At 38.2% G+C, this 17694-nt stretch overlaps 1 protein-coding gene and 1 long non-coding RNA gene across 2 annotated transcripts; both read right to left on the bottom strand.

The window, feature by feature from the left end:
• Positions 1–7365: 7365 nt before the first annotated feature.
• On the bottom strand, positions 7366–14309 carry LOC133032028 (uncharacterized). Its single transcript, XM_061105850.1, has 2 exons — positions 13084–14309; positions 7366–7613 (listed from the first exon to the last, which is right to left on the bottom strand). The coding sequence occupies exon 1, from the start codon at positions 14307–14309 to the stop codon at positions 13281–13283; it is 1029 nt and encodes a 342-aa protein (XP_060961833.1). The 3' UTR covers positions 7366–7613; positions 13084–13280.
• Positions 14310–14758: 449 nt separating this feature from the next.
• On the bottom strand, positions 14759–17694 carry LOC115696649 (uncharacterized). Its single transcript, XR_009684984.1, has 3 exons — positions 16390–17694; positions 15467–15529; positions 14759–15002 (listed from the first exon to the last, which is right to left on the bottom strand). It is a non-coding gene; the product is annotated as an uncharacterized LOC115696649 (long non-coding RNA).

Genomic DNA, 17694 nt, shown 5'->3' with positions numbered 1-17694 from the left:
CAATGATCACAACAATATGAACCACATGCTTTCAATTCAATCATTCTCGAGAATATAACAAAACATAATTGAAAACATATCCATTCAATAATAAAAAATATTGAAACATAAAATGTAGTTCATAACTTTATTCAGAAAATTATAAATAATAATTTCTAAAAACAAACAGAAAACAAAACTCCCACTAACCCAAAAGATCAAAAGATTCTAAAATGCCCATATTAACAACATGTTTATTAAACAGCACGGCACTTAACCCTTTGGTTAGAGGATCAGCTAACATCGACTCGGTCTTGCAATTTTCAATGACAATGTCTCCTTTCTTGACCAAGTCTCTGACAGTGAGATACTTTATTTCCATATGTTTAGAAGCACTACTAATCTTGTTATTCTTTGAAAAGAAAACAACAGCATTATTATCACAATAGATTAGCATAGGTGTGGAAATAGAATCAACCACTCGTATCTCCGAAATAAAATTCTTCAGCCACAAAGCTTGCAAAGATGCCTCATAACATGCAACAAACTCAGCATACATAGTAGATGACGTGATCAAAGTCTGTTTGACACTCTTCCAAGAAATAGCAAGACTCGCCAAGGTGAAAATATAGCCGAAGTTGACTTTAAATCATCTACACAACCACCAAAATCGAATCGAATAACCAACAACTCGAAGATTGTCAACATGCTTATACACAAGCATAAAACTCTTCGTTCTTTGCAAATATCTCAAAACTTTCTTGGCCGCAACCCAATGATCAAGGCCGGGATCGGTATAAATATCTCCCAAGAACATTGACTACGAAAGCTATGTCGGTGTCGAGTGCAAACTCCGAGCATACATCAAACTCCCTACTACACTTGCATAAGGGATGTTCTTCATTGCTCCTCTTTCCAAGTCGTTCTTAGGACATTGTGCTTAGTGAACTTGTCCCCTTTCGTAATAGGAACAACCGGCTTTACACAAATCCATGTTGAACCTTTTGAGCACACGATTAATATAAGCTTCTTGAGATAAGCCAAGAACTTTTCGATTCCTGTCACGATGGATCTCAATCCCCAAAACATAGGATGCCTCTCCAAGATCTTTCATATCAAAATTGGAAGACAGAAAATTTTTGGTCTCATTTAGTAGTGACAAATCACAGCGGCAAGTAAAATGTCATCTACATAAAGAACAAGAAAATTATAACGACTCCCACTGATCTTCATATAAATACACTGATCAAACTTGTTCTCTACGAAACCAAACGATGTCACAACCTTGTCAAACTTCAAGTACCACTGGCGAGATGCCTGTTTGAGACCATAAATGGATCGTTTCAACTTGCAAACCAAGTGTTCTTTTCCATTCTCCTTGTAGCCTTCAGGTTGAGACATATAGACTTCCTCATTCAATTCTCCATTCAGAAAAGCAGTTTTAACATCCATTTGATGCAACTCTAAATCAAAATGCGCAACTAAGGCCATAATAATTCTGAATGAATCTTTAGTGGAAACAGGTGAGAAAGTTTCAGTGTAATCAATACCTTCTCTTTGAGTAAAGCCTTTAGCCACTAAACGCGCTTTAAACCTTTCAATCTGTCCCTTTTTATCCCTTTTAGCCTTTAAAATCCACTTACAACCTATTGGTTTAAAACCATCAGGTAATAAAACTAGCTCCCATACACCATTTTTCTTCATGGAGTCGATCTCATCATCCGTAGCTGTTAACCATTTTGAAGATTGTGGACTATTAAGTGCTTCACTAAAAGTGACAGGATCCACAAAATGATCAATATCATATTCTCCTTCTCCAAGATAAACAAAATTATCATGACACTTTGTTGACTTCTTTTGTCTCTGAGATCTTCTTAGAGGAGGTACTTCTGGAATAACTTCTCTTTGTTGATCATTGTTTTGAATAACATCTTCCACAACTAGAATTTCTTCAATAACAGGATTCTCATTAACAATAGGAGCTTCATCATTAATAGGCCCTTCATCAATAATAGGACCTTCATCATCTTCGATATCGGGAGCAATGTATTCATCAACAATGGGAGCATTACCAACTGGAGTAGGATGGAGACTACTATTATCATCTCTTGAAAATGACATAGGAATACAAATTCCTTTAGATGATTCCCCCATTTCAAGAGATGTTGAAGGAATTTTTTTCAGCAACATCAAATTCCAGAAATTTAGCAGTCTGAGATTCAACAATTCGCGTACCACGAGTAGGACAGTAAAAGCGATAGCCTTTCGAGCGCATTGGATAACCAATGAAATAACAGCGATTTGTTCTCGGATCTAACCTTTTCAAATTAGGATCATAAATCTTTACTTCAGCTGGACAACCCCATACACGAAAATGATTCAGACTAGGCTTCCGCCCAATCCATAACTCAAAACGGGTTTTGGGAACAGATTTACTGGGAACACGATTTAAAATATAAGTTGCAGTCATAAGTGCTTCACCCCATAAAAACTCTGGAAGATTTGTTCTACTCATCATACTTCTAACCATATCCATGAGAGTGCGATTTCTCCTTTCAAAGAACGCCATTTTGCTCGGTGAACCAGCATAGTGTATTGAGCAACTATACCATTTTCTTGTAAGTACTCTGCAAAAGCCCCATGTGTTGTCCAGTTTCGTATAACGACCATAATATTCTCCTCCACGATCGAATGAACAACTTTGATGACTCTTCCTAATTGTTTCTCAACCTCATTTCGAAAAATTTTGAGTTTATCAAGGGCGTCAGATTTTTCTTTAATTAAATAGGTGAATCCATAACGAGAAAAATCATCGATAAAAGTGATAAAATACTTGTTTCTGCACAACGTGGTGGAATAAGGACCACTGATGTCTGTGTGGATAATTTCCAATAAAGATTGACTGCGGTTTGCAGTCTTCTTTCTTGTTTTAGTCAATTTTCCACGAGTACAATCAACACAAGTATCCCAATCAGAAGCATCAAGAGGAGGAAGTATTTCAGATTTAATCAAACGATCAACCCTTTCTCTGGAAATATGACCCAATCTTTTGTGCCATAACAATAAGGATGTTTCCTTAATATGAGGTCTTTTACCCACAGTATTCACAACATTAAAAGAGGAATCTAAAGGAGCCAATGACAACTTGTAAAGACCATCAGAATAAAAGCAATTTCCAATAATTCGAGAGTCAAGCATAATGTCAACATTATCATTTGCAAAATGAAAAGAATATCCTTGTTTAACCAAAAGCGGAAGCGAAACTAAATTCCTTTTAAAAGTAGGAACATAAAAGTATTGTTCAGAATAATCTTATCACGAGACTGTAATTCAAGAATAAATGTTCCAACATAGATAACGTCAACTCCAACATCATTGCCCACTTTAAGCTTGGACTCCCTCTCACTTGGCTTCCTGAGATCCCTTAGCCCCCGTAAGGAAGCGAAACATGAACAAGAGCACCACCGTCTAACCACCAAGAATCAATAGGAACATCAACTAGATTAGATTCAAAACAAACACATGCCAATGGATTACCTGATTGTGCTTGCTTCTTTTCTAACCAAGTCTTAAATTTGTGATACCGTTCTCCGATGCCCCAATTTTTCACAAAAGTAACACTTCACATTAGAGTATTTGGACTTTCCATTGTTATTCTTCTGTTTATTCTTATGCTCCTTACCATTACCATTCTGTTTTGTAGCACCATCATTTTTATTCTTGAATTTTCCTTTTCCTTTGTTGGGCTTGAGGTGAGAAACATAGTTAGCAGATTCATTCTTCTCCCTTTTAAGCTTGCTTTCTTCGGCCTACACACTGAGAAATTAGGTCGCTGATAGTCCATGTTTGATTGTAAGTGTTGTAGGCTGTCTTGATTAGGCTGAAAGAGGCAGGAAGAGCATGAAGAGCTCGATGAATAATGAAAGAGTCAGGAAGAGGAATATTATGATCTTTCAACTTGGACTGAACATTCACCAATTTCAGAATAAAATCTCGCACTCCTTTTAATTCATCATACTTAATGGTTGTCATTTCATCCATAAGATGTCCAAACTTCGGCGTTTTCACCAAAGGTCGTATAATTTTTCTACGGACATTGAAAAACTCTTTGGCATTTGTAGTGTCTGGCAAACCACTCAATAGATGTTCGGTGAATGGATCTTTTCATAGTAAGAAGACTAAGACGACTTGACTTTTCCCATTGTGCATGATGAGTTCTCTCGTACTGTACCGGAGTCGCAAGATCGCAGGTTTTTCTTCTCGTAGGCACAAGTCCATATCCATTATGCCTAAAGTAAATTCCACATCTCGTTTCCATGTCTTGTAGTTGGAAGCATTCAAAATATGGATGGAAGCATTATTGTTGTTCACAGAAAAGGAGACTGAAAAAATTCAAAAAATTAAAACTTGAATAAGCAATATGAGCAATGTATTAGAAAATATTGTAGAATCAACTGGTCATTATAAACTCCCCTTTGGGGTGAGAATATAACACACACATGATCTACCTTCATGAAGTTAACAACAAAGAAAAAAATACATATCATTTAAGAATTTTATTACCTTTGGGCAAATAAATTTCTTAAAAATATGTATTAATTCAAGCAAAAAATAATAATAAATTTATATATTTAAATTATTACCTTTGGGCAAATAATTAAAATATATACATTTAATATTAACTCACTTCATGGAATGTGAACTAATATATGTAAATACTACCTTTGGGCAAGTAATTACACATATAGTCAACCAAAAATATATAATATTTTCTTCAACATGTGAAATTTGGTGATAAAACAATCATTGAAAATTAATAATTTTCAACCAAATTTCCAAAAGAGATATATAATTGCTTTTATTATATTGATAATCAAAAAATAAAGTGTCCACCATAACACATTATTTTTGTATCAAACAATCAAGTTTTATAAGTTTAGAACAACAAATAATTAAAAGATGTGAATATAAGAAAATTGGTGGAGACTACATAGTCAAGATAAATTAAACAAGAGAGTGACTATGTCTTATGGAACGAGAAGAAACCCAAAAATTTTTCTATGATTTATGGATTTTGAAAAATCATCAAAAATTATTTTTAATAATTTTTTTAACTGCATAATTATCATTAAAATAATAATAATTATTAAACGGAGTCAAAAAATTAATTAAAAATCATAGAAAAATCAGAAATTAAATTTTAAGGATGCTGGAAAAAAGAACGTCGAAAAACGACGTTTGACGACGCTTCACGCGCCACCTGCGCGAGTGGGCTTCGCGGCTGGACTCCTCCTTCATCCTCCAGCGGGTCCTGTGACGGGTCACGCGACCCGGTTCGGCCCCAGTCGGGTCTGGTCGTGTTTTCCAGCCAAAAACTCGACGAAAACATCGGAATTTGGATGGGTTTTGCTCGGGATTGAATTTCTAATTGATCTATGCTACTAATTTCGGGTATTAAAGACTAAAAAACAATAGATCTAAAGAAAAGCTATCCAAAAAATAAAGAACATAAAAAAAAATTGATTTGGAATATCAATCTTAATCAAAATACAAAATTAATCATTTAAGAACATTCATAAACAATTAATAATGAGATATCTATAATCAATTTTAGATTAAAAACGATAAAATCAAAATACACAATTATAATTTCACATTATAATCATATAAACCCTAAAACTTTAAATTTAAAATTCTCTTAATATACACAATGATTTCATGCATATAATATATCAATTGAAAGAGAATTTAACGATCAATAAAACCCCTAAAGTTTTAAGATTTATAAACAAAAAATTGCACATAAAATAATAACGAAATTGATATGAAATTATGGATAATTAACATATACAAATTAATTATACTAATTATAGGTTCTAAATCATATACAATAGGCAATCTGATACCACATGTTAGATAAATTAACAATTAACCCAAGATCTATTTGTATATAACATAGAACACAATAATAAGATATAATAATTAGGTATGTGTACCTGATTGATCCATAGCAATTATCTCTGATTGATCCACAGCAGTTACTCCAATTCGATAGTGCAATACTATCAACTAAGTCTTCCTCCCTAGATCTCTAAATCGAAGCGCTTATTTTATCCGATTATCAAAAGGTATACAATTGTGATGAGACAATATGTATTTATAGAGTTAGGGAGGGGACTTAGCTACAAAACCCTAGTTGGGCTGGGCCTGCTCATCAAAGGCTTCAGTCAACTAGAAAAGCCCACACTTCTGCTTCACCTAGACTTTACTCACAGATGCTAAGCCCATTAACAATTGATCACCAACAACATGGGCTAACACAGCAAAGAACTATCCAATCAACCCAAGTTTTAATAAAACCAATAAAATTTAATGTAAGCCCAAATAAAAGTCTAACATGGTCTACTCCAAAATTTGACTCTGGAGTTTCCAGATGGCTTCCGAGATGGAATTTTTGCTGGTTTTTTCCGAGTACATGTTTTCCATGTACTTTCTAAATCCTCTTCACTATCATACCAGTCCTCCCAAATTTCTAGATTAGGCTCTGTCATGAGCTCATATAATGCAGGAATATTTGAGTTTCTTAATTTTTGGCACGCCCAGTGGGACCCATTCTCCTTTTCATCTCCAAATATGATGACTATTATTCAACTTTAACTTTATGGTGCTAATCATGTTTACTGTTTTCAGGAAAAAATGGCACCACAAGTCACGGTTTACTTCCACAAGTTACCAACAACCTCTTCTGCCCAAGGAGGGAAAAAGAGCCGCTTTTTGGCAGCATTCTCTATTGATCGAGCACCCATTTCATGCAGGGTGCCCGAACCAATAAAGAATGTGAAGACACCTACACCAGCTAAAAAGGCTGGCAGAGGGAAAAGTGTGAAAAACATCACTAAGACTGCACAGGCCTTAAGAGGCAAGGCAGCAAAGGGCTTTAAAAAGAGGCAAGCCCGGGCAATGAAAAGGTCTGCAACAAAGGTTGCCAAGACCGAAGGGAGGCCAACGAAGATTGGCTCCCCCGTAATGATCCAGGAATGGGAGCGTATCTTGATTGGTTCTGTTCCTATTTTCTTGCCCATTACCGTCTCAGTGATGGTCACCTCTGCGGAGGAAATTGAGGCAACACCAACTTCTCAACCTCGGAGAGGTAGGAAGGCAACGAAAGGGAGGAGGGGGACAAACACTTCACCTTCACCAAACCCTCTTGAAATGAGGGAATTATTAGGAAGCACCCCGATTAGGCCTCCGATCGTAATCTCTGTCAACCGCCAATGTAACGCCCTAAGATTTAGGCACGCTACCCAATATGATTAAGAAACCCTAATCCCCTAAACGGGATTGGTTTTAAAATAAGCGCGGAAATTAAAACTTTAAACGAAAACGGAATGAAAATAAACTTGTAATAATTTTAACCTTACAAACAAAAGTTACATGTTTCGGGATCCCAAAAAAAATCATTTTACAAAATATTACAAGTCTTTTCTCCCTAGCCGACCTAAGCGGCAAAAATAGAGTTACAAAAGTTTCAACGCAGGTAGACCCTAACCCGCTTGGTCTAGTGTGGCCCGAACATGTACATACATCGCCCAACTCCCATACTCATGGCTGATCAGAGATAGATTTACCCTTTCCTGCACAGTAGAGCACCCGTGAGCCAAGCCCAGCAAGACAGTAAGATATATCGTTAATCATATATAACTCATCACATAAATAATAATAATGCCATTTCATATTTGTCTGTATGACACAGACCTGCGTGTTACGCTCACACGCCTATTTATGTCTATGTGGCATAGACCTACGTGTTACGCTCACACGTCTAATTACAATAAGGCCTTAGAACAGTTCATCTTGGTTCTAGTTACCGAGTCCAACCTGATTATGCCTTGAACACATAACCCTTTACTTCAATATACAGCTATATACATCATGGCATAACAATTACATATTAACAATTCACTTGGGTAATAACCCTAAGCCAATAAACCGCTCACTTTAGAGTAATAACTCTAATCCCGGTTTCTAGTTTCTCATATAAATCACATTCCATATAAGCGCCATTGCGCATATCTCTACGTGCTAACTACTGTCTTACCTGATGTCCCACAAATATGGAGATTCCAAATCCCCGGTGCTCCGACCAAGTGCCGTAATCCTAGTCACAATTCCGGGATACACAAGTATAGGGTTAATCCCAAAATCTATTTCCACAAATTAAAAACTGGGCATTTAAATTCCAGATATTCAGATAGAGCTCGGAACGAGCTTTCCAACGATATAAAGAACGTCCCAAACGGAGTCCCGAGTCAAAAGTTATGACCAAAACAAAAACCCGAAAAAAATACAATAAGCTGCCAAAAATGGCCATGGCTACTGGGTTTAAAAACCCAGGAAACCCAGTTTCCAGCCACGAAAATGCATCCAAAAACACCAATTTTCATGCTATATCAACCCACAATCATACCAAACTTTCACCTAACACAAACCAAGTAATTAGAGAGGAATTACACCTAATTCACTCTCCAACAACACCAAAAACCAGCAACTAAAAATCAGCCTTCAACAATGAATTTCAGCCCCAAAAACTCATCCATTTCAACTCAATTCACAACCAAAACTTAAATCCATTAAATAGATTTTCCAGTAATTAAATCAAAAGCTTAAAACACAATTCATGCATTAAAAATCCAATGGTAAAAACCCCAAAAATTCAGATTAAACATCATAAACTTCAAAGCTCCAACTTAAGCAAAATCACCAAGAACTTCAAGCTCAAGAACTTGAACTTGAACAATTAATTTCAAAGTTCAATAACAGAATAAAAACACAATAAAATTCCTTTTAAATTCTGTCTAAACCTAACCCAACATCAATTCAAAAGATCCAAGTACAAACATGCTCAAACCAACAAGAAAACACCAACATGCATCTCAAGACCATCCCAACCTATTTCATGCTTTTCAACCATAAAATCACAGAAGAAATTCATTAAATTTCAGCAATAGAAAAACTACCTCAAGCTTCAATGCAATGATCAAGCCACAACTCCTCAAACAATTCTTCAATTTCAAGCTTGAATACCAAGCAAATCACCAATTTTTCAACCAAATACAAAGAGAGATAGAGAGAGAGAGAGGGAAGGGGGCTGTTTTAGGGTTAAGGTAAATGCAGAAAATGAATTTCATTTTTTTACAAATAATGCCTTTAGTTGAAAATAAATCCAAAAATACAATTTACCATTTTGCCCCTAGGGCCATTTCTCACATACTCAAACAATCAAGGGCATTGAATTCATTTCATATATAACACATATTTAAATAATTTCAGATTATTCACACATAAATAAAATGCCAATAATTTATCCCAAAATTATATTTCGGCCCCGAACCCGGTTCAGCCCGAAATACCCGATTGTGACTATACCGCGCCAACTTGTCAGAACACACCTGAAAAAAAGACACGCCAGATATACTATATAATAATATAGTTCATAAGCACATAAATAAATTAAATTCACAGTTTTACCCTTCTCGGGTCAAAATTACTAAAATGCCCCTAACTCACCAACGGGGTCTTAACATGTCATTTCTCATATTAATTCGCATATAATAAATTATAATATAATATAATTCTACAATAATACTCAATTAACTAGTTAGGGCTTTGCTAATCCATTTCCTTAATTCCAGGGTATTACAATTACCCCTTCCTTATAGAAATTTCGTCCCGAAATTTACATAAACAACTCTGGATATTTCTGCTGCATATCCGTCTCGAGTTCCCAGGTTGCCTCTTCTACTTTACTGTTCCTCCATAACACTTTCACCAGTGCAATTGTCTTGTTTCTCAAGACTTTCTCCCTTTTGTCAAGTATTTGCACCGGTTGTTCCTCATATGATAAATCTGGTTGTAGTTCTAATGCTTCATAACTCAGGATATGGGACGAATCTGAGACATATTTTCGAAGCATCGAAACATGGAACACATCATGTACAGCTGCCAGCGCTGGGGGCATAGCCAACCTGTACGCTACTTGCCCTATCCTCTCAAGGATTTCAAAAGGTCCAATGAACCTGGGGCTAAGTTTTCCTTTCTTACCAAAGCGCTTGATGCCTTTCACTGGCGATATTCGGAGAAACACCATGTCCCCCGATCCGAAAATTAATATCCCGTCGCTTTGGATCAGCATAACTCTTTTGTCTGCTCTGAGCCGCGAGCATTCGCGCTCTAATTTTATCAACTGCCTCACTTGTTCTCTGAACAGCCTCGGGACCCAAGAACTTTCTTTCACCTACCTCATCCCAGTGAATAGGTGATCTACATTTTCTTCCATATAAAGCCTCATAAGGGGCCATCCTGATTGTTGCCTGATGGCTGTTGTTGTACGAGAACTCGATCAGGGGAAGGTACTTTACCCATGATCCTTCAAAGTCAAGCACACATGCCCGTAGCATGTCTTCTAAGATCTGAATAGTCCTCTCGGATTGTCCATCCATCTGAGGATGAAATGCTGTGCTAAACTTTAACTGAGTTCCCATAGCTCGATGTAGACTCTCCCAAAATCTTGATGTGAATTTCGGATCTCTATCCGAAACAATGGACTTTGGGACACCATGAAGACGAACAATTTCTCTAACATATAACTCGATATCGATCAATGGAGAAGTTCGTTCGAACAGGCAAAAAGTGCGCTGACTTTGTAAACCTGTCCACTATGACCCATACAGAGTCGAACTGTCCCGTGGTTCTCGGCAAGCCTACCACAAAGTCCATAGCAATGTCTTCCCATTTCCACTCTGGGATATTCAATGGCTGCAGCAACCCCGCAGCCTCTGATGTTCAGCCTTCACTTGCTGACAGGTAAGACACTTAGCAACAAACTTAGCGATGTCATTCTTCATGCTTGGCCACCAAAACATGGCCTTGAGGTCTTGATACATCTTCGTTGACCCCGGATGAACTAAGTAAGGAGTCGTATGACACTCATTCATAATCTCTCTTTTAATAGCATTATCCATAGGCACACAAACACGATTCATAAATCGTAACATTCCCGTTTCATCCACTGTAAAGTCACTAGTCCTCCCAGCCGAAACCCTATCTCGAGATTTCACTAATTCTGGATCTTGCAACTATGCTTCTCTGATTCGCTCTAAAAGAGTAGATTGCAGGGTAATATTAGCCAACTGCCCTACAACCAACTCGATTTTAGCTCGGGTCATCTCATTTGCTAACTGCTGCGAGATTTGTTTCACAATATTTACCTGACTTTGCCCCTTTCTACTCAAGGCATCGGCAACTACATTGGCCTTACCAGGGTGATAAAGGATTTCACAATCATAATCCTTCCTCAGCTCTAGCCAGCGTCTCCGTCTCATGTTTAGGTCTCTCTGGGTGAAGAAGTATTTCATACTTTTATGATCAGTGTATATCTCACATTTCTTACCATATAAGTAATGCCGCCAAATCTTTAGCGCATATACTACTACTGCGAGTTCTAAGTCATGAGTAGGGTACCTCTGCTTGTACTCCTTTAACTATCGAGAAGCATAGGCTATTACCTTTCAGCCTTGCATAAGAACACAGCCGAGACCTTGTCTCGAGGCATCACAATAAACTACAAACTTTTCCTTATTTAAAGGAAGAGTTAACACTAGAGCGGTAATCAATCGCTGCTTTAACTCCATAAAACTTTTCTCACACCGATCAGTCCAAACAAACTTCAAATTCTTTCGAGTCAACTCCGTTAAGGGTACAGCGATCTTTGAGAAACCCTCAACAAATCGACGATAATACCCAGCTAAGCCCAAAAAGCTTCTGACCTCAGTAGCCGATTTTGGTATTGGCCAATCCCGAACAGCTTCATTCTTGGCCGGGTCCACCATGATCCCACCTTTATCTACTATGTTCCCCAAGAAAGAGACACGAGATAACTAGAATTCATACTTTTTGAATTTTGCATACAGCTTGTGGTCTCATAACCGTTGCAATACTAATCTAAGATGCAACTCATGTTCCTCTTCTAATTCAGAATTAAGATGTCATCGATAAACACGATCACACACCTGTCCAGATAATCCTTGAACACCTGATTTATAAGATCCATGAATGCCGCCGGGGCATTGGTGAGTCCAAAAGACATCACAAGAAACTCATAATGTCCATACCGAGTACGGAATGCAGTTTTTGGGACATCTTCCTCTCGAATTTTTCAGTGGATGATAGCCTGAGCGAAGATCGATCTTGGAGAAGACCGTCTTCCCCTTCATTTGATCAAAAAGATCATCAATCTGAGGTAAAGGATACTTGTTCTTGATGGTAAGCTTATTCAACTCCCAGTAATCAATACACATTTGCAGAGACTCGTCTTTCTCCTTCACAAATAATACTGGAGCACCCCAAGGAGAGTAGCTCGGCCTAATGAATCCCAGATTCAATAATTCTTGCACTTGTATCTTTAATTCTTTCAATTCTGCTGGAGCCATTCGATATGGTGCCTTTGATACTGGTTCCGCTCCCGGAACCAACTCAATTACAAATTCAATCTCCCGGGTAGGTGGCAATCCCGGTAGATCTTCTGGAAAGACGTCAAGAAACTCGCATACCAATCTTGTACTCTCAGGTCCAGATGTCACAGGTTGGCTGGTATCCACTGCAGTAACTATGAATCCCAGACAACCTCTGCTCATCAGGTCCTTAGCTTTCAAAAGTGTTATTCTTGGTATGCGTGCCCCCTGAACTTTACCCACAAACACTGTTGGGTTGGCACTATCAGGCTCAAACACCACCATCTTCCGCTTGCAGTCAATCGTTGCCCCATACTTAGACAGAAAATCCATTCCCAGGATTATATCAAAATCGACAACAGTTGCAATTCTATTAGATTGGCGGTTAATTCACAACCGTCAATCCAGAAGGACAAGGACCGAATCCACCTAGTGGATACTATAAGGTCTCCCGAAGGTAAAAGGGTACCAAACCCCGAAGCATAAATATCACATGGTTTATCAAAATTTTCAATTACTCTACTTGACACATAAGAGTGGGTAGCTCCCGAATCAAACAATACAGTATAAGAACAACCATTTATAGACAACTGACCTGTCACCACTGACGGACTAGCATCAGCATCAGCCTGAGTCATGGTAAAAAGTCGTCCCGGGTTCTGAGTAACATTCTTCTTAGGCTCCTCTTTCTTAGTCTGAGGACAATCTCTGATGAAGTGGCCCACCATGCCACACTGGAAACAAGTCTTGGCCCGACATTCACCCTGATGGTGTTTCTTGCATTTTGGACACTCAGGATAAGATCGGAATGAAGATCCGCGACCCTGGCGGCCACCTCTGTTTTCCCCGAAACTTCCTGTTACCCCCTGATGTTCCGGAAGCATCAACCTTTCGTTTGTGATCAGTGTTACCACTGTCGGTCCCTTTACTGATATTACCACTAGCAGCAGGGTTCGATGCCGTGACAACATCCTTTGCAGTCTGCTCCTTTATTACCTGATGCTCAGCCTCCTCAGCAATTAAGGCTAGCTCTACCACTTTCTTGTACAAAGTGTCATGAGTAGTGGTAATCTTCAAGTCCCGACTGATTGTGGCATTCAGTCCTCTCACATATTTCTGTTTCCTGGTGAAATCTGTGGGCACCAGATCACCAGCAAACTTGGACAGCCGATCAAACTCTAGAGTGTATTCGGCCACAGACATCTTCCCCTGAGTTAATTTCACAAAGTCTTCCATGTGTGAAGTCCTCACAGCGATGTTATAAAATTTTTCTTCAAACAAATTCTTAAACTCATCCCAAGTCATTACATTGACATCACGAGTCTGTCCCACAATATCCCACCAGACGCGGGCATGATCTTGTAACATGAAAGCTGCACAATTCACTCTCTCTGTTCCCGTCACTCCCATATTATCAAGGATACGGGTGATTGTACTCATCCATTGCTCAGCTTTAATTATGTCAGTACCTCCCAGAAAAGTAGGAGGTTGCAGCTTCACAAACCGCTCAAACACGGAATCTCTATGCGGCATCATAAACCCCTGGTTACCCACCACTGGCACAGGCACTGGTGGTAACACTTGCTCAACAGGGGCAGCCGGTGCCGGTTGCCTTAATCGACGCAACTCTTCCTCTTGACGAAGTATGATACCTCGCATTTCATGGAACATCTGCTGCCAGTCAGCAGGAGGATTAGCATTGCCAACCCCCGCATTATCCCCCGGATTCTGCGGAGGTGCAGGCGGTGCCGGTGGATTGGTTTGGTCTACACCATGCTCTACTTGCTCGTCCTGTGGTCTAGATGATTGTGGAGGGTCCATTTTAACAAGTACCCCTGTAACCAACAACCCCAGCGAGTTAAGCACCAATACCACACTTATGCACTTATTACCTTAAACCCTAACTCAACTATTTACTTCATATAATTAAACACTTAACATATAGCATTTTAAGCATGGCATCATATATCACATAAATACTCTAGATGCTTACATACTGCCTAAAATGGAAAGCGGTAAATAATTGATCAAATAAGCAGTAAAGTATTTACTCTCAACACTTACTGCACCATGAGTCGAGCTTATCTCTGACGATGATTGTACATGTTCGACCGGTCTACAGGAAATTTAAAAACCTTGGCGCTCTGATACCAAACTGTAACGCCCTAAGATTTAGGCACGCTACCCAATATGATTAAGAAACCCTAATCCCCTAAACGGGATTGGTTTTAAAATAAGCGCGGAAATTAAAACTTTAAACGAAAACGGAATGAAAATAAACTTGTAATAATTTTAACCTTACAAACAAAAGTTACATGTTTCGGGATCCCAAAAAAATCATTTTACAAAATATTACAAGTCTTTTCTCCTTAGCCGACCTAAGCGGCAAAAATAGAGTTACAAAAGTTTCAACGCAGGTAGACCCTAACCCGCTTGGTCTAGTGTGGCCCGAACATGTACATACATCGCCCAACTCCCATACTCATGGCTGATCAGAGATAGATTTACCCTTTCCTGCACAGTAGAGCACCCGTGAGCCAAGCCCAGCAAGACAGTAAGATATATCGTTAATCATATATAACTCATCACATAAATAATAATAATGCCATTTCATATTTGTCTGTATGACACAGACCTGCGTGTTACGCTCACACGCCTATTTATGTCTATGTGGCATAGACCTACGTGTTACGCTCACACGTCTAATTACAATAAGGCCTTAGAACAGTTCATCTCGGTTCTAGTTACCGAGTCCAACCTGATTATGCCTTGAACACATAACCCTTTACTTCAATATACAGCTATATACATCATGGCATAACAATTACATATTAACAATTCACTTGGGTAATAACCCTAAGCCAATAAACCGCTCACTTTAGAGTAATAACTCTAATCCCGGTTTCTAGTTTCTCATATAAATCACATTCCATATAAGCGCCATTGCGCATATCTCTACGTGCTAACTACTGTCTTACCTGATGTCCCACAAATATGGAGATTCCAAATCCCCGGGTGCTCCTGACCAAGTACCGGTAATCCTAGTCACAATTTCGGGATACACAAGTATAGGGTTAATCCCAAAATCTATTTCCACAAATTAAAAACTGGGCATTTAAATTCCAGATATTCAGATAGAGCTCGGAACGAGCTTTCCAACGATATAAAGAACGTCCAAAACGGAGTCCCGAGTCAAAAGTTATGACCAAAACAAAAACCCGAAAAAAATACAATAAGCTGCCAAAAATGGCCGCGGCTACTGGGTTTAAAAACCCAGGAAACCCAGTTTCCAGCCACGAAAATGCATCCAAAAACACCAATTTTCATGCTATATCAACCCACAATCATACCAAACTTTCACCTAACACAAACCAAGTAATTAGAGAGGAATTACACCTAATTCACTCTCCAACAACACCAAAAACCAGCAACTAAAAATCAGCCTTCAACAATGAATTTCAGCCCCAAAAACTCATCCATTTCAACTCAATTCACAACCAAAACTTAAATCCATTAAATAGATTTTCCAGTAATTAAATCAAAAGCTTAAAACACAATTCATGCATTAAAAATCCAATGGTAAAAACCCCAAAAATTCAGATTAAACATCATAAACTTCAAAGCTCCAACTTAAGCAAAATCACCAAGAACTTCAAGCTCAAGAACTTGAACTTGAACAATTAATTTCAAAGTTCAATAACAGAATAAAAACACAATAAAATTCCTTTTAAATTCTGTCTAAACCTAACCCAACATCAATTCAAAAGATCCAAGTACAAACATGCTCAAACCAACAAGAAAACACCAACATGCATCTCAAGACCATCCCAACCTATTTCATGCTTTTCAACCATAAAATCACAGCAGCAAATTCATTAAATTTCAGCAATAGAAAAACTACCTCAAGCTTCAATGCAATGATCAAGCCACAACTCCTCAAACAATTCTTCAATTTCAAGCTTGAATACCAAGCAAATCACCAATTTTTCAACCAAATACAAAGAGAGATAGAGAGAGAGAGAGGGAAGGGGGCTGTTTTAGGGTTAAGGTAAATGCAGAAAATGAATTTCATTTTTTTACAAATAATGCCTTTAGTTGAAAATAAATCCAAAAATACAATTTACCATTTTGCCCCTAGGGCCATTTCTCACATACTCAAACAATCAAGGGCATTGAATTCATTTCATATATAACACATATTTAAATAATTTCAGATTATTCACACATAAATAAAATGCCAATAATTTATCCCAAAATTATATTTCGGCCCCGAACCCGGTTCAGCCCGAAATACCCGATTGTGACTATACCGCGCCAACTTGTCAGAACACACCTGAAAAAAAGACACGCCAGATATACTATATAATAATATAGTTCATAAGCACATAAATAAATTAAATTCACAGTTTTACCCTTCTCGGGTCAAAATTACTAAAATGCCCCTAACTCACCAACGGGGTCTTAACATGTCATTTCTCATATTAATTCGCATATAATAAATTATAATATAATATAATTCTACAATAATACTCAATTAACTAGTTAGGGCTTTGCTAATCCATTTCCTTAATTCCAGGGTATTACAATTACCCCTTCCTTATAGAAATTTCGTCCCGAAATTTACCTAAACAACTCTGGATATTTCTGCTGCATATCCGTCTCGAGTTCCCAGGTTGCCTCTTCTACTTTACTGTTCCTCCATAACACTTTCACCAGTGCAATTGTCTTGTTTCTCAAGACTTTCTCCCTTCTGTCAAGTATTTGCACCGGTTGTTCCTCATATGATAAATCTGGTTGTAGTTCTAATGCTTCATAACTCAGGATATGGGACGAATCTGAGACATATTTTCGAAGCATCGAAACATGGAACACATCATGTACAGCTGCCAGCGCTGGGGGCATAGCCAACCTGTACGCTACTTGCCCTATCCTCTCAAGGATTTCAAAAGGTCCAATGAACCTGGGGCTAAGTTTTCCTTTCTTACCAAAGCGCTTGATGCCTTTCATCGGCGATATTCGGAGAAACACCATGTCCCCGATCTGAAAATTAATATCCCGTCGCTTTGGATCAGCATAACTCTTCTGTCTGCTCTGAGCCGCGAGCATTCGCGCTCTAATTTTATCAACTGCCTCACTTGTTCTCTGAACAGCCTCGGGACCCAAGAACTTTCTTTCACCTACCTCATCCCAGTGAATAGGTGATCTA

The sequence above is a fragment of the Cannabis sativa genome, chromosome 1 (assembly GCF_029168945.1).
Source record: "Cannabis sativa cultivar Pink pepper isolate KNU-18-1 chromosome 1, ASM2916894v1, whole genome shotgun sequence".
Lineage (NCBI taxonomy): Eukaryota > Viridiplantae > Streptophyta > Magnoliopsida > Rosales > Cannabaceae > Cannabis > Cannabis sativa.
This window is presented reverse-complemented; position numbering and strand designations above follow the sequence as displayed.